Source organism: Acanthaster planci, linkage group LG11, assembly GCF_054643075.1.
Source record: "Acanthaster planci isolate LZ-2023a linkage group LG11, COTS_SCS, whole genome shotgun sequence".
In the NCBI taxonomy this organism is placed as follows: domain Eukaryota; kingdom Metazoa; phylum Echinodermata; class Asteroidea; order Valvatida; family Acanthasteridae; genus Acanthaster; species Acanthaster planci.
Genome location: NC_141787.1, coordinates 12009417 through 12028052, shown reverse-complemented (window position 1 = coordinate 12028052; position 18636 = coordinate 12009417). Strand labels below are relative to the sequence as shown.

Sequence of the window (18636 nt, the reverse complement as noted above, 5' to 3'; positions counted from 1 at the left end):
CACGTACCAGCACACATAAATATATTGGCTGACGCACTGTCTTGCCTGAAGGTGGACGTTTTCAGATTGCTAGCCTCATGGGTGGAGGATCAACCGATGTCGATCTCCTGCCTCAGGGTTATTTTCCGGTCCAGAAAAACATAAAATAGGGCCTACTGGGTTTTATCACAATTTCTCAACCAATTCAGGCTGACTCAAGGACAAATTTGGGTTCATTGTTATCTTTCAAAACTAAGAATTTGTAAAGACTAGTCAATACAGACGTTTCACAAAGGCGCTCTTAAAAGAGTTGACCACACGTTGGCAAATAACAATGCGCGAAATCTGTAGACCCAATGCGTGTTTGGAAAGGGTTAAAAGAATTCACACATTATGATTGGCGAACACGTTGCAAACTCTTCGAGCCGCACTGTTAAGAATCATTCGTACTGTGGAGCACTTTTTGAAATTCAAACACGATTTCCCCCTGCAAATGCCCATCTAAGATTCGTCGCAAACAAACTTTACTGTCGTCGGCACTTTTTACCACTGAGGTAAGGAACTTTTCGCAGGAAAAAATTAGACTTTTAATAGCATTCTTTTAAAAACTAAGAATTTCCAATGACTAGCAATAAACTAATACTAGACTACCAAGCACTAAAATCACCGGTAAGACTCTTATTTAAAGTGATATATAATTGATATATGGCTGGTATCAATCCTTGTCAAAGAGCGCAATGCTAAAGCACGAATTTTGTTTCATCGTTTCCATTTTAAAACAGAACAGTTGTACAGACTAGAAACAATTCAATTCTACAACACTTTTTTAGACGGTATCTTTCTCTTACCGATCACATCAAATGTAAAGGATGCTGATGCAGAGCAGCCCCCAGCATTGGTCACAGAACAAGTCACATTGTGCGATCCTATTGGAAAGTCACCCCCTCCGACTGTCACGTTGGTTCCACCAGCATCGTCTGTACAGGTTATTTCCTGACCTTCTGTGTTTGTGGCATTGACTTCATCCCAGGTCACAACAATTGATGCTTTGCCAGAGCCAATACACTGATCTTCAACATCCGGCACATCAATCACGGGAATTGCTGTGAAGTCAAATGCACAATCTCGATCATTCCTTCTGTATCATTAATGGAAATAATTTTCATCGGATGTACCGATCTTCAGCAACTGCAACCCTGACATTCTGGGCTTTCTGCATGAATTGTAGCGATAATGGAAATGTTTTACTATGTTCTTCTCCTTGAAGTATCTAGTGAAAATAAAACATCTTGGAGAAAAGGAAAGCAATGTTCGTATATTCTTGTTGCTTTTAGCACACTTTAAATCCTCCCCGTTTCACTGTGAGTTTTCACGTATCTCGGAAATTTTCAACTAAACTAATGAGCGCAACACAATTCTTCTCTGTTAATTACCTTTTAGAATTCTTACTAAACTTAATAGACATGTAGACGGCACTTTAGAGAGATCAGCTTCAGCCGCTTCTTCGCAGGACAAGCACTTCGACCATTCTTTATATAAATGGTAAAACTCTTCTGATACTGATCGTGATACACGGCTGTTTTCAATCCTTGTCAGAGCGAGCAATGCTTCAGCATGAATGTTGTTTCATATCTGTTTTTTCAAAAGTATCAATTTCGTTTTCAAGCAATCCATTGTACAGGCTGAAAACAAATCAATTCTATAACACTTGATCAAAGGCCATGTTTCTCTTACCAATCACTTCAAATGTGAAGGATGCTGATGCAGAGCAACCCCCATCATTGGTCACAGAGCAAGTCACATTGTGCGATCCTACTGGAAAGTCACCCCCTCCGACCGTCACGTTGGTTCCACCAGCATCGTCTGTACAGGTTATTTCCTGACCTTCTGTGTTTGTGGCATTGACTTCATCCCAGGTCACAACAATTGATGCTTTGCCAGAGCCAATACACTGATCTTCAACATCCGGCACATCAATCACGGGAATTGCTGTGAAGTAAAATGCACAATCTCGATCATTCCTTCTGTATCATTAATGGAAATAATTTTCATCGGATGTACCGATCTTCAGCAACTGCAACCCTGACATTCTGGGCTTTCTGCATGAATTGTAGCGATAATGGAAATGTTTTACTATGTTCTTCTCCTTGAAGTATCTAGTGAAAATAAAACATCTTGGAGAAAAGGAAAGCAATGTTCGTATATTCTTGTTGCTTTTAGCACACTTTAAATCCTCCCCGTTTCACTGTGAGTTTTCACGTATCTCGGAAATTTTCAACTAAACTAATGAGCGCAACACAATTCTTCTCTGTTAATTACCTTTTAGAATTCTTACTAAACTTAATCGACATGTAGACGGCACTTTAGAGAGATCAGCTTCAGCCGCTTCTTTGTAGGACAAGCACTTCGACCATTGTTTATATAAATGGTAAAACTCTTCTGATACTGATCGTGATACACGGCTCTTTTCAATCCTTTTCAAAGCGAGCAATGCTTCAGTACGTATTTTTGTTTTTTCTAAATTTTCAATTTCGTTTTCAAGCAATCCATTGTACAGGCTGAAAACAAATCAATTCTATAACACTTGATCAAAGGCCATGTTTCTCTTACCGATCACATCAAATGTGAAGGATGCTGATGCAGAGCAACCTCCATCATTGGTCACAGAGCAAGTCACATTGTGCGATCCTATTGGAAAGTCACCCCCTCCGACTGTCACGTTGGTTCCACCAGCATCGTCTGTACAGGTTATTTCCTGACCTTCTGTGTTTGTGGCATTGACTTCATCCCAAATCACAACAATTGATGCTTCGCCAGAGCCAATACACTGATCTCCAACATCCGGCACATCAATCACGGGAATTGCTGTGAAGTCAAATGCACAATCTCAATCATTCCTTCTGTATCATTAATGGAAATAATTTCCATCGGATGTACCGATCTTCAGTAACTGCAACGCTGACATTCTGGGCTCTCTGAATGAATTTTAGGGATGATGGATATGTTATATTGCGTACTCGTACATCAAGTTTCAAGTGATAGATCAAACATCTCGACGTTAAAAGAAAGAGATGGTCTGATATTGTTCATGCTTTTAACACACTTTGAATCCTCATCATTTCAGTGTGACTTTCCATACATTCTCCAAACTTCTAATCAATGAAAAACAAATTTTCTTTCCAAATCGCATTCTGGAATTTTTTGTAAACCAAATCCAAATGTAGACGGCCCTTTAGAGTGATCAGCGTCCGCCGCTTCTTCGTAGGACAAGCGCTTAGATCGTTCTTTCATTGACTAGCAAAACTTTTCTTACACTGATCGCGATACACGGCTGTTTTCAATCCTTGGCAAAGCGAGCAATGTTTCAGCACGAATTCTTGTTGCATTTTTTTTTCTAAATTTGCAATTTCGTTTTCAAACAATCCATTTGTACCGGCTGAAAACACATCAATTCTACCACACTTTTTAAAATGGTATCTTTCTCTTACCGATCACATCAAATGTGAAGGATGCTGATGCAGAGCAACCCCCATCATTGGTCACAGAGCAAGTCACATTGTGCGATCCTATTGGAAAGTCACCCCCTCCGACTGTCACGTTGGTTCCCCCAGCGTCGTCTGTACAGGTTATTTCCTGACCTTCTTCTGTGTTTGTGGCATTGACTTCATCCCAGGTCACAACAATTGATGCTTCGCCATAGCCAATACACTGATCTCCAACATCCGGCACATCAATCACGGGAATTGCTGTGAAGTCAAATGCACAATCTCAATCATTAATTCTGTATCATTAATGGAAATAATTTCCATCGGATGTACCGATCTTCAGTAACTGCAACGCTGACATTCTGGGCTCTCTGAATGAATTTTAGGGATGATGGATATGTTATACTGCGTACTCGTACATCAAGTTTCAAGTGATAGATCAAACATCTCGACGTTAAAAGAAAGAGATGGTCTGATACTGTTCTTGCTTTTAACACACTTTGAATCCTCATCATTTCAGTGTGACTTTCCATACATTCTCGAAACTTCTAATCAATGAAAAACAAATTTTCTTTCCAAATCGCATTCTGGAATTTTATGTAAACCAAATCCAAATGTAGACGGCCCTTTAGAGTGATCAGCGTCCGCCGCTTCTTCGTAGGACAAGCGCTTAGATCGTTCTTTCATTGACTAGTAAAACTTTTCTTACACTGATCGCGATACACGGCTGTTTTCAATCCTTGGCAAAGCGAGCAATGTTTCAGCACGAATTCTTGTTGCATTTTTGTTTTTTTCTAAATTTGCAATTTCGTTTTCAAACAATCCATTTGTACCGGCTGAAAACACATCAATTCTACCACACTTTTTAAAATGGTATCTTTCTCTTACCGATCACATCAAATGTGAAGGATGCTGATGCAGAGCAACCCCCATCATTGGTCACAGAGCAAGTCACATTGTGCGATCCTATTGGAAAGTCACCCCCTCCGACTGTCACGTTGGTTCCACCAGCATCGTCTGTACAGGTTATTTCCTGACCTTCTTCTGTGTTTGTGGCATTGACTTCATCCCAGGTCACAACAATTGATGCTTCGCCAGAGCCAATACACTGATCTCCAACATCCGGCACATCAATCACGGGAATTGCTGTGAAGTGAAATGTACAATTTCAGTCATTCCTTCCGTTACATGCATGGAAATAATTTCCATCCGATGTACCGATCTTCAGCAGCTCACAAGCTGACATTCTGGGCTTTCTGCATGAATTGTAGCGATAATGGAAATGTTTTACTATGTTCTTCTCCTTGAAGTATCTAGTAAAAATAAAACATCTTGGAGAAAAAGAAAGCGATGTTCGTATATTCTTGTTGCTTTTAGCACACTTTAAATCCTCCCCGTTTCACTGTGAGTTTCCATGCATCTCGGAAATTTTCAACTAAACTAATGAACGCAACACAATTCTTCTCGGTTAATTACCTTTTAGAATTCTTACTAAACTTAATAGACATGTAGACGGCACTTTAGAGAGATCAGCTTCAGCTGCTTCTTTGTAGGACAAGCACTTCGACCATTGTTTATATAAATGGTAAAACTCTTCTGATACTGATCGTGATACACGGCTGTTTTTAATCCTTGTCAGAGCGAGCAATGCTTCAGCATGAATGTTGTTTCATATCTGTTTTTTCAAAATTTTCAATTTCGTTTTCAAGCAATCCATTGTACAGGCTGAAAACAAATCAATTCTATAACACTTGATCAAAGGCCATGTTTCTCTTACCAATCACATCAAATGTGAAGGATGCTGATGCAGAGCAACCCCCATCATTGGTCACAGAGCAAGTCACATTGTGCGATCCTATTGAAAAGTCACCCCCTCCGACCGTCACGTTGGTTCCACCAGCATCGTCTGTACAGGTTATTTCCTGACCTTCTGTGTTTGTGGCATTGACTTCATTCCAGGTCACAACAATTGATGCTTCGCCATAGCCAATACACTGATCTCCAACATCCGGCACATCAATCACGGGAATTGCTGTGAAGTCAAATGCACAATCTCAATCATTCCTTCTGTATCATTAATGGAAATAATTTCCATCGGATGTACCGATCTTCAGTAACTGCAACGCTGCCATTCTGGGCTCTCTGAATGAATTTTAGGGATGATGGATATGTTATATTGCGTACTCGTACATCAAGTTTCAAGTGATAGATCAAACATCTCGACGTTAAAAGAAAGAGATGGTCTGATATTGTTCTTGCTTTTAACACACTTTGAATCCTCATCATTTCAGTGTGACTTTCCATACATTCTCCAAACTTCTAATCAATGAAAAACAAATTTTCTTTCCAAATCGCATTATGGAATTTTTTGTAAACCAAATGCAAATGTAGACGGCCCCTTAGAGTGATCAGCGTCCGCCGCTTCTTCGTAGGACAAGCGCTTAGATCGTTCTTTCATTGACTAGTAAAACTTTTCTTACACTGATCACGATACACAGCTGTTTTCAATCCTTGGCAAAGCGACCAATGTTTCAGCACGAATTCTTGTTGCATTTTTGTTTTTTCTAAATTTGCAATTTCGTTTTCAAACAATCCATTTGTACCGGCTGAAAACACATCAATTCTACCACACTTTTTAAAATGGTATCTTTCTCTTACCGATCACATCAAATGTGAAGGATGCTGATGCAGAGCAACCCCCATCATTGGTCACAGAGCAAGTCACATTGTGCGATCCTATTGGAAAGTCACCCCCTCCGACTGTCACGTTGGTTCCACCAGCATCGTCTGTACAGGTTATTTCCTGACCTTCTGTGTTTGTGGCATTGACTTCATCCCAGGTCACAACAATTGATGCTTCGCCAGAGCCAATACACTGATCTCCAACATCCGGCACATCAATCACGGGAATTGCTGTGAAGTCAAATGCACAATCTCAATCATTCCTTCTGTATCATTAATGGAAATAATTTCCATCCGATGTACCGATCTTCAGTAACTGCAACGCTGACATTCTGGGCTCTCTGAATGAATTTTAGGGATGATGGATATGTTATATTGCGTACTCGTACATCAAGTTTCAAGTGATAGATCAAACATCTCGACGTTAAAAGAAAGAGATGGTCTGATATTGTTCTTGCTTTTAACACACTTTGAATCCTCATCATTTCAGTGTGACTTTCCATACATTCTCCAAACTTCTAATCAATGAAAAACAAATTTTCTTTCCAAATCGCATTCTGGAATTTTTTGTAAACCAAATCCAAATGTAGACGGCCCTTTAGAGTGATCAGCGTCCGCCGCTTCTTCGTAGGACAAGCGCTTAGATCGTTCTTTCATTGTCTAGTAAAACTTTTCTTACACTGATCGCGATACACGGCTGTTTTCAATCCTTGGCAAAGCGAGCAATGTTTCAGCACGAATTCTTGTTGCATTTTTGTTTTTTCTAAATTTGCAATTTCGTTTTCAAACAATCCATTTGTACCGGCTGAAAACACATCAATTTTACCACACTTTTTAAAATGGTATCTTTCTCTTACCGATCACATCAAATGTGAAGGATGCTGATGCAGAGCAACCCCCATCATTGGTCACAGAGCAAGTCACATTGTGCGATCCTACTGGAAAGTCACCCCCTCCGACCGTCACGTTGGTTCCACCAGCATCGTCTGTACAGGTTATTTCCTGACCTTCTTCTGTGTTTGTGGCATTGACTTCATCCCAGGTCACAACAATTGATGCTTCGCCAGAGCCAATACACTGATCTCCAACATCCGGCACATCAATCACGGGAATTGCTGTGAAGTGAAATGTACAATTTCAATCATTCCTTCCGTTACATGCATGGAAATAATTTCCATCCGATGTACCGATCTTCAGCAGCTCACAAGCTGACATTCTGGGCTTTCTGCATGAATTGTAGCGATAATGGAAATGTTTTACTATGTTCTTCTCCTTGAAGTATCTAGTGAAAATAAAACATCTTGGAGAAAAAGAAAGCGATGTTCGTATATTCTTGTTGCTTTTAGCACACTTTAAATCCCCCCCGTTTCACTGTGAGTTTCCATGCATCTCGGAAATTTTCAACTAAACTAATGAACGCAACACAATTCTTCTCGGTTAATTACCTTTTAGAATTCTTACTAAACTTAATAGACATGTAGACGGCACTTTAGAGAGATCAGCTTCAGCCGCTTCTTTGTAGGACAAGCACTTCGACCATTGTTTATATAAATGGTAAAACTCTTCTGATACTGATCGTGATACACGGCTGTTTTTAATCCTTGTCAGAGCGAGCAATGCTTCAGCATGAATGTTGTTTCATATCTGTTTTTTCAAAATTTTCAATTTCGTTTTCAAGCAATCCATTGTACAGGCTGAAAACAAATCAATTCTATATCACTTGATCAAAGGCCATGTTTCTCTTACCAATCACATCAAATGTGAAGGATGCTGATGCAGAGCAACCCCCATCATTGGTCACAGAGCAAGTCACATTGTGCGATCCTATTGAAAAGTCACCCCCTCCGACCGTCACGTTGGTTCCACCAGCATCGTCTGTACAGGTTATTTCCTGACCTTCTGTGTTTGTGGCATTGACTTCATCCCAGGTCACAATTGATGCTTCGCCAGAGCCAATACACTGATCTCCAACATCCGGCACATCAATCACGGGAATTGCTGTGAAGTCAAATGCACAATCTCAATCATTCCTTCTGTATCATTAATGGAAATAATTTCCATCCGATGTACCGATCTTCAGCAACTGCAACCCTGACATTCTGGGCTTTCTGCATGAATTGTAGCGATAATGGAAATGTTTTAATATGTTCTTCTCCTTGAAGTATCTAGTGAAAAAAAAACATCTTGGAGAAAAAGAAAGCGATGTTCGTATATTCTTGTTGCTTTTAGCACACTTTAAATCCTCCCTGTTTCAGTGTGACTTTCCATACATTCTCGAAACTTCTAATCAATGAAAAACAATTTTTCTTTCCAAATCGCATTATGGAATTTTTTGTAAACCAAATCCAAATGTAGACGGCCCTTTAGAAGGATCAGCGTCCGCCGCTTCTTCGTAGGACAAGCGCTTAGATCGTTCTTTCATTGACTAGTAAAACTTTTCTTACACTGATCGCGATACACGGCTGTTTTCAATCCTTGGCAAAGCGACCAATGTTTCAGCACGAATTCTTGTTGCATTTTTGTTTTTTCTAAATTTGCAATTTCGTTTTCAAACAATACATTTGTACCGGCTGAAAACACATCAATTCTACCACACTTTTTAAAATGGTATCTTTCTCTTACCGATCACATCAAATGTGAAGGATGCTGATGCAGAGCAACCCCCATCATTGGTCACAGAGCAAGTCACATTGTGCGATCCTACTGGAAAGTCACCCCCTCCGACTGTCACGTTGGTTCCACCAGCATCGTCTGTACAGGTTATTTCCTGACCTTCTGTGTTTGTTGCATTGACTTCATCCCAGGTCACAACAATTGATGCTTCGCCAGAGCCAATACACTGATCTCCAACATCCGGCACATCAATCACGGGAATTGCTGTGAAGTCAAATGCACAATCTCAATCATTCCTTCTGTATCATTAATGGAAATAATTTCCATCGGATGTACCGACCTTCAGCAACTGCAACCCTGACATTCTGGGCTTTCTGCATGAATTGTAGCGATAATGGAAATGTTTTACTATGTTCTTCTCCTTGAAGTATCCAGTGAAAATAAAACATCTTGGAGAAAAAGAAAGCGATGTTCGTATATTCTTGTTGCTTTTAGCACACTTTAAATCCTCCCTGTTTCAGTGTGACTTTCCATACATTCTCGAAACTTCTAATCAATGAAAAACAATTTTTCTTTCCAAATCGCATTATGGAATTTTTTGTGAACCAAATCCAAATGTAGACGGCCCTTTAGAGTGATCAGCGTCCGCCGCTTCTTCGTAGGACAAGCGCTTAGATCGTTCTTTTATTGACTAGTAAAACATTTCTTACACTGATCGCGATACACGGCTGTTTTCAATCCTTGGCAAAGCGACCAATGTTTCAGCACGAATTCTTGTTGCATTTTTGTTTTTTCTAAATTTGCAATTTCGTTTTCAAACAATACATTTGTACCGGCTGAAAACACATCAATTCTACCACACTTTTTAAAATGGTATCTTTCTCTTACCGATCACATCAAATGTGAAGGATGCTGATGCAGAGCAACCCCCATCATTGGTCACAGAGCAAGTCACATTGTGCGATCCTATTGGAAAGTCACCCCCTCCGACTGTCACGTTGGTTCCACCAGCATCGTCTGTACAGGTTATTTCCTGACCTTCTGTGTTTGTGGCATTGACTTCATCCCAAATCACAACAATTGATGCTTCGCCAGAGCCAATACACTGATCTCCAACATCCGGCACATCAATCACGGGAATTGCTGTGAAGTCAAATGCACAAACGTAATCATTCCTTCTGTATCATTAATGGAAATAATTTCCATCGGATGTACCGATCTCCAGTAACTGCAACGCTGACATTCTGGGCTCTCTGAATGAATTTTAGGGATGATGGATATGTTATATTGCGTACTCGTACATCAAGTTTCAAGTGATAGATCAAACATCTTGACGTTAAAAGAAAGAGATGGTCTGATATTGTTCTTGCTTTTAACACACTTTGAATCCTCATCATTTCAGTGTGACTTTCCATACATTCTCCAAACTTCTAATCAATGAAAAACAAATTTTCTTTCCAAATCGCATTCTGGAATTTTTTGTAAACCAAATCCAAATGTAGACGGCCCTTTAGAGTGATCAGCGTCCGCCGCTTCTTCGTAGGACAAGCGCTTAGATCGTTCTTTCATTGACTAGTTAAGATAAATAATAGCATCAGTTGCGAGTAACTTGTTTTCAGCATTAAATCTGCAATAGACACGCACCTTCCCGAAGATTTCGTTGCATTCAATGCAATGATGACTCGTTAGTCAGGTTACAAAAATGCGTTCTTTTGATTCTGAAAGCATTTGTCTGTTACCTCCTCTTATAGGTTACTTCCAAATACTACGTATGAATGAAAAAATACGTATTCACAATCAGTATGCAATCAGTCAACTATATGTACACGTACCTGTACAATTTAAGCCATCACCAATAAATCCATCCATGCAAAAGCATCCACGAATGCCACCCTGAATATCACACTGTGCCGAAGGGTGACATTCTATATCTGAACACTGCAAGTCACTTCCATTTCCACACTCACATTTCTGCATGCAGTTATCATCAAGCCACACTTCGCCGATCTACAAAACGATAGTCAGAGCACAGGAGCCACTTGAAAATTTGAATTTAAGGTATCAGAAATCCATCGAACCTCAAAAATGATTACTCCTGTTCTAAACTACAAGCAAAATGAAGAAGAGATTAATGTGGAAGATCACTTGAAGGTCAATGTGCACAGAATGGTAAACACTTTTATCTCCCAATATGAAGCTGGCGTTCCGTGCAAGTACCTGAACGTCAAATGTCTTGTGTTATCTCTAATAACATGATGAAGAGATGGAATATACTTTAACAATTATAGGAAATTAATAATTTGAAAATACAGAAGAAAAAGTTGACTTCTTAATGAACTACATCGTTATTACGTGGACAACCACGCTTAATGCAATAACAAATATTGCGCAATAATTTTGAAATCATATGCATATCTTTTCTTTTCTGAAGACTTACGGACAGGTAAAATCCACTCTCTAAGACACAGCCACACTCTGAAGGTTGAATACAACTGTCTCTTTCATAAAAGAGGCCTGAAGGACAGAGGCACGTTTCAATGCACGGCTCCCTACAATTGGTGCTTCCATTTGGCTCAAGGCATGTATCTTGGCAGGCTGTACCACAGGCATGATATACGAGCTCACCAGGACACTGCAATTCTACGGAAACAAAAAAATGCCTTGCAATTCAGAAAGCTTTGAATGAAATTTTCCTCAAGTCATTTCTTTGGATTCATTCAAATGATATTTTGTTTCGTAGTAGTCGGTGCATAAAAGCTTGGAACTTACGGCACTGTGTTCTCTCTGTTGTCCAATTTCCTGGTGTTTGTCCAGTGGAACGGCAGGCATCAGCGTAAACCCGGAAGTTGTCACATATCAAGCCTTCATCCAGGGAAGTTGCACAGAGGTCATAGACACATGAGTCATTGTAAGGGGTAGGATCCACAACATCATGACACTGACTGAAGGGACCTAAAAGGTAGATAATCATTTAATCAGAGGTCTCTGACGACAAATAAGGCAGGTTCAGACGTACCCTTGAGAATTAAGAATTCTTCAGACCAGATGTCCTCCTGACTACCAAAGCACGGGAATGCTACATTACAGCCTGTTTGCAATGAGAGATCTTTCATCAAACTCCCTTAGAAGTTTTCAAAATGCTTGCTTTACCATGTAAATAGAGCAAAAAAAGAGACCAACCTGTTTCATTAACGAGACCAAAGCATAATTGGATGGCCTGTTGATACAACATGGTGTTTCCCTCACAAGGATTTGGTGTCTCTTTCACAGGACTACACTGATCCTTCTCTGTTGACCAGCCGTTTCCAAAGTCAGTGGGATTTTGAGCCTAACAAGGTCAACAAACATGTTTTAGGTTACCGAATATTGAACCTGCAATGAAACCTGGAGAAATAAGCTTCAGGTTTTTCAGTACGTGTAAACAACATTTATGCAAGGATGTTAATGGACAACTTTAGTTTTGCATTTTTGCAAGGATGTTAATGGACTTTGGTTCAGCTACAATGTCTCACCATTCCTCCATTTGGCAGGGTAAAGTCATTATCTGAATCTCTATCAAAGGTTCCACAAAGACCGCAAGTTTGGCTCCAATATGTACAAGGCACGTATATGCTAACAGTGTGTGGATGGTCCCAGTAAATCTTCAACTGGAAACTTGTTGTCAAGGTCTGAAACAAAAAAAAGTACGATGCTTGTCACATGTGTAACCTTGTACAAAATGAAAATTTTATTGAGCCACAGGCTAGGGCTTTCTTAAAAAACATGCCAACATAATTAAGCTAAACTCACCACGGACAAGGCATTGCTGGTGATAGTAATTCCATCGTCAAGCTGGACTGGTAGGGTGGCAGTTCTGCCATTAACGCGCACTTCACCATCACCAAGCAGAAGATATCGTGTAGTGTTATATTCCAAGGTAACTTCTTGAGTGTAAGACACAACGTCTGTTGGCTGTCTTTTCATATTCTTTGCTGTGATGTTGAATGACGGCAGGCCGGAAGAGTATTGACAATCTCTCACCAGCGTGTACTCACAGTCTCCTTGGAAGTCATACTGTCGGCCATCAAACGTAATGTAATGAGGATCTCCCCAAGCAATGCATTTTCCTTGAGAAGTGCATGGCCCTATGAAATCACAGAACAATACAAAGTGATTGTGTATCAACTGATTTTTGTCTTTTGCCTTTTTTAGAAATGAAACAAAACGACTCCCGTCTGGCTAAAAAGAAGACATCAAATCAACATAAAAATAGGTTCTGTAGTACGCATTCTAGTGTTGTATCTGCACTCTCTTTGTCAAATGTGCTGCTGTGTGATGTCTAGATTGTTCGTGTACAATAAAAGAAAAACATTCTTATCAAGTGTTACAACAAGTAATTAAGTAGGCCTACTTTAAATGACAAGATCGTCACCTTGGCAAAAATTTCCAGCTATATACCTGACACTGCAATAAGTTCTGAATAACGGTTTATAACTCTGGCAGATATTAGTGTTTGCTTTTAAAGTCGACATCTTTTCGGTCGGGAAGATTTTTAAAAGCAGTAGCTCTTGGTACCCCCACTCTAAAGCTGTCGATTTTCTTTTCATCACAATCTGGGGGATTTGTCTCCCATACAACTCGGTAGTTTCATAATAAATCTTTCTAAACATTGAAAAACACTCTTTATCAGTTTAAATGTGAAGTTTCACCTCAGTCTCACCCATGGGTTTTGTTACTGTCTTGAATCGATGCAATCCCGCATGACATCACCCCTACATCAAGCAAGTCGGTAAATAGTATACAATTGGGTTGTGTCGGACAATTTGCCGCAGTCCGAGAACACTAAGTCCGATTTCCACAAAAGTGATGTCAAAATGACCCCAAGAATTTACTTTCAAAGATTCTGAAGGCTCGGCCAAACACGAACCGCTACGATACTGGAAAATAACAAGGTGAGTGGTCCTCTAATGTTCTGTTTCGCTGCACTTAGCTGTATACGCCGTGGGTCGAAACCACGATGTCCCTGAGCTGGGAGTCACAGGGTAGGGCCTTTACAGCCGTATATCAGTTTTAGTGGTACCCGGTTGTTTAAGCCACACATGCAGGGGGTTATCCACACAGGATAAGAGAGAGAGAGTGCCCACAGCAAGGGTTCCTGCAGAACGGGGTCATCCATTCAGGACAAGGGCCACCTCGGATGACGTCCACAGAAGGATAATGTCCACACAGGACGCTGGTGTCCATACAGGCCAGTGTCCACTCAGGAAATAGCTATGGAAGCTCCCTCAGTCTAACTACTTTAGCTAGGTATCCCATTTTGTTGCCACATAGACGGCACAATTAGGAGCTAAGATTACTCACATGCTGGCCCCTACCAGGGAACCCTTTCATTTAAATATAAATAAAAATGTTTTAAGTACATGTACAGCTCTTCCATAACACAAATAATATGGTATCTTTCCCTGAAAACGTTACATTTAAGTGAAAGTAAACATACACTGTACATTACTCTGGCCCTGTGTTAAAGGGGCTCACGTTGTTAACCTCCTCGTGGTGGGCCATGGGACTGTTTTTGGAACGCGATTACAGGCCAATAACAACCTGGGACAACAGCAACTTCGACATACGTACTATTCCTCGGGATGGACACTCAACAATTGCGACCTGAGACCAACCCGGAACACATGCCCTCTTTAGGGCAGGCATCACCTGACATCATGCGGGAAGGTATCTCAGTACTGCATCTTAACGTAGGTCTCACTAAAGCCAAGATCAACATCCTTGATCATCTCCTTCAGATACACAGGTTCTGAGCAGTTCTCCTACAGGAAACGCATTTCTGTGATAGCTCTCGTCTTAAGATTCCTGGTATCACTTTGGCTGCTCATACAACGAGCGATATTCATGGGATTGCTACATTTGTTAGAAATTCCGCCAGATTGAGGGCCTTGGCTTCCAGTCCTCCAAAATTCCCTTTGGAGTGGTCAGCAACCCATGTCGAAGGTTTTACCATTGTTTACATCTATAAGCGTCCTTCATTTCGACTGCAGGATGACTAACTGCCTATCTTTATGCATCTATGCTTGTGATTTCAACTGCCACAGTATCGCGTGGGGTTACAGGGCAACAGACTCAGATGGCACCGCACTAGAGGACTGGGCATCTCCAGCTGGTGTTCAACTTCTGTATGACCCCAAGCAGCCCGATAGCTACCCCTCAGGTAGGTGGAATACTACAAAACCCGACCTTGCTTTAACCAAAATGAGAGGACCTGAACCACACCGTGTGATCCTGAATCCTTTTCCCAAATCTCAACACAGGCCATCTATCATCATTCCAGAAAATCCCATACAATTAGTCTCCAACAAGCCTGTGAAGCGGTGGAACTTCCGTAAAGCTGACTGGGAGAAGTTTTCAAACCTAGCAGACACTGACGCACACCATCGACTCAGCATAACATCGACCAAGCCTCCTTACAGTTGTGCAACCTCCTCATTAGAGTAGATAAGAATTCGATCCCACGTGACTATTACCAACGTTACATCCCTACCTGGGATAAGGAATGTTACAACATCCATGACGAGTTCTTCCACGCCGATCCTGGGGAGGAGTCATCAACAAAACCCTCTGACCTGACCACATGTCTCTAAATGAAGCGCCGGGAGCTATGGGAGGAAACAGTTCATGGAGTATAACTTCACATACTCCAAGGATTGCCTAAAATTTTCAACAACCTCACTGGTAGAAGTTCCAAAGCGAGGACAGGTCCTGTGACAGCTAATTGCATTGCTCGGTAACTCATCTTGAATGGCCACTTCAAGAATGGCGACAAGAACCACTCCCGTTCTGTGAAACCAGAAACCACCAACTTGTGGCAAGCTCCAGCCGTAGATAGATGGTTATCTGGCTCCTACTCACTCAACGAGTTAACTGCGGCAATTGCCCAACTCAAGAGTAGCAAGGCTCAGGGACCTAGCAACATTCTCTCAGAATTCTTGCTACATCTTGGGCGAATATGTCGACAGTGGCTGTCTCCTGCTGCCTCACCAATCAATCTATCCTAAAGATGTGGCGGAAAACTACAGTCATCGCGCTACCTAAACCAAAAAACCCAGCTGGTGATTCAAAGACCAATTTCTCTTCAATGTGCCCCCACAAACTTCTGGAGCGCTTACTCCTCGCCAGGCTTGAACCAGTTGCTTGAACCGACCTCCAACTACCAAAGAGGCAAAAACGTTTTCGCCGTCGCTGAAATACTGTACACAAGATCATCAAGCTGATCAATGATATCGAAGACAGCTTCCAGCGGGACACAAAGCTGGCGCTATCCTTGTCGACCTCACTGCAGCCTATGACAACGTGTGACACGAGGGCCTGATCCTGAATCTCCAACGTATGGTACCAGCTCGTCAAATGGTACAGTTTATCAGCAACATCCTTGCCAATTGTATTTTTGTGCTGAAGACCAGCGACGGACAGATCAGCAGTCCACGCCGCCTAAATGGGGTCCCTATTGAGTTCAAGCGCTTTCCCCCATGCTATTCAATATATAGATCAGTGATATCCCAAAGACGGTCTCACAACGGTATGGGTACGCAAATGACCTTGCACTTTAGCATGCCGACCGAATTTGGACAAATGTGGAGAGCACTCTCACTTCAGAATTGGCACAACTCGATTCGTACTTCATAACCTGGAGGCTGAAATTGAGCATGGCCAAAACTATTGTCACAGCATTCCTCCTGAACAACAAGGAAGCACTATCAATCTCGATGGTACATCTCTCACGTATAATGCAACGCCTACCTACCTCGTAGTGAAGCTGGACCGTCAGCTAACATAAAGAAACTGCTGGAGTCCCTGTTAGCAAAATTGACCTTTCGGACCAACCAACGTGGGGTGCCAGAACTGCTACCATACGAACCAGTGCCCTGGCACTAGTCTGCAGTGCTGGAGAGTATGCTTCTGTTTGGTGTAGGAGCTGTCACACAAGGATCCTTGACACAGCGTTAAACAATGCCTTGAGACTCATCACAAGCTCTCCTCGACCCACACCAACAAAATAAATACCTCCCAATCCTCAACAACATTGTAGAGGGAGCCAAGGTTACCCCTCAACGCTTGAAGTCCAGGAGACCTTTCTCCCGCCATGCAGCGAAGCTGAGAGGTCCGGACTTCAGCCTCCTGCAGTCCTGGGAAGAAAGCTGGGAGAAAACTACACATTTAGCACAATTCACAGTGCCACCCAAGACGTCTCTACCTCTGGGCTAGAACCTTCCTCGCAGGCAGTGGGTATCGCTAAACCGGATTTGGACTGTTGTAGGCCGTTTCGCCTCCTGCAACAGTGAGGCCTACGCTCATCAGCTGCCTATCAGTGTGGTGCACCAGAACAGACGGCTCAACACATCCTGAGAGAGTGACCTGAACTTCGACCTCCCGAAGACCTCAATGAACCCAATCCTGCCACCACGAGGTGGGTAGACACCGTTTCAAACACAACCTAACTGCTGCCGCCTCATTCGAAAGAAGCCCTATATGAGTAAAACACACGTGTATATATATGTAGAGCTTCGAATTTCCCTCCAAAATCTTACTCAAAATGGTGACATATAAGATGCGAAATATGCTCACTAATTCCTCACCACGGTTTTCCAACTGGTACAGTTTCTTCTCATTACACTTGGGATGCTTTTATTACCAACTTTGGTGTGTCCGCCCAAGTGTGCTGCATGTTCCTGTGTGTCTACATGTACAATGTACATGTTCACCCATGAACAGTATACTATACACACAGCATTTAAATCACTCAGGCAAAGAAATTAGCATGTCTCATTTGCATGACTGGAGAATTTTCTTGACTCTCCCATTAAAAAACGTAAACGTTGCGCTTATGACACCTTATGACACCTTGCCAATCCTGAGGTCTGAGAAAACAAATTTCTTTAGCACTGACAAAAGAATATAGCCAATAGGGCCTACAGTCTACAGACCTGTCCTTGCCCATTTCCTGGTACTGGATTTCAAAGGCTATATGCTTTGTGCATGCTTTACCAAACATTTCCAATCCCTTGAGACTATAGGAGACTCCCCAAAACAAATAACCTTTCAGGGTGGTGAAAGATGTACTAATGTGGGGATCTGGTGAGTTGCACCATTAAACTTGATAGACAGTTGCTCCTCTAATAGGGAGTTGCCACAACGAAACACTCCGCACTGCCTCGTTAATGGTAAAAGTAGTCCACTTTTACGCTAAAATGCCCTTGTGATCTTTTGTATTTAATGTAGCAGTTAAGCAATTGCAATAACTCAGAGGCCATAAATCTGCCAACGAAATCTATTATTTTACTGATTTTTATGTAAACAAAGCGAAGTAATACAGAAGTTTACTAAAGTTTGTCCTCAGCGTCACTTAAGAAGAGCCTCGACAATCATCTCTGGTGAGGGACTAAATTGATTCCTTTTGCCCTCTGAAAATACTAAATCCGGCCTGTTATTTTAACACAGACGTTAAGTTGTCCTGTGCCTAGCTGTTGTTCTAATTTAGGCCTATACAAAGGACGAGCAGGAGTGCTGGGTGAGTGCACCTAGTATGCACGTTTTACTTCGCGTCATCATTCATGACGACACTGAGCTCCATGGCACTGAACAACTGAACTCCATTGCAACGTGGACTGACTACAGTAATGACTTAGCTGGTGGATGACTCGTTGCCCAGAAATGTCGGTTTTTTCATTTGAATTTGTTCTAGATTTCAATCTGTTATTTTTCGAGAAAGGAAAAACGAGAAAGGAAATTGCTTTATCACAGACGACAATTTTTTTTCAATGAATCTGAAAAAAATTGCGTGCCAGCCAGCAGTGCTAAAAATATGTAAAAAAAAAAAGCAAAAACCTCACAC

General features: G+C 41.5%; 1 protein-coding gene across 1 annotated transcript; it reads right to left on the bottom strand.

The window, feature by feature from the left end:
* Positions 1-170: 170 nt before the first annotated feature.
* LOC147797473 (uncharacterized) lies at positions 171-12902 on the bottom strand. The gene is made up of 17 exons (XM_087143070.1): positions 12549-12902; positions 12272-12427; positions 11940-12087; positions 11529-11711; positions 11197-11399; positions 10592-10766; positions 9648-9902; positions 8769-9023; positions 7893-8144; positions 7004-7261; positions 6123-6377; positions 5242-5496; positions 4353-4610; positions 3468-3725; positions 2590-2844; positions 1714-1968; positions 171-1082 (listed from the first exon to the last, which is right to left on the bottom strand). The coding sequence occupies exons 1-17, from the start codon at positions 12720-12722 to the stop codon at positions 793-795; spliced, it is 3885 nt and encodes a 1294-aa protein (XP_086999196.1). The 5' UTR covers positions 12723-12902; the 3' UTR covers positions 171-792.
* Between the last annotated feature and the right edge of the window lie 5734 nt (positions 12903-18636).

Excerpts from the sequence above, each read along its gene's own strand:
- LOC147797473 (XM_087143070.1), bottom strand. The coding sequence starts at position 12,722 with ATGAAAAGACAGCCAACAGACGTTGTGTCTTACACTCAAGAAGTTACC. Across the intron at positions 9,903-10,591 it reads TGATGGCTTAAATTGTACAG|CAATTCCCGTGATTGATGTG; the intron begins GTACGTGTACAT and ends TTGACTTCACAG. Across the intron at positions 8,145-8,768 it reads CTTCACATTTGATGTGATCG|CAATTCCCGTGATTGATGTG; the intron begins GTAAGAGAAAGA and ends TTGACTTCACAG.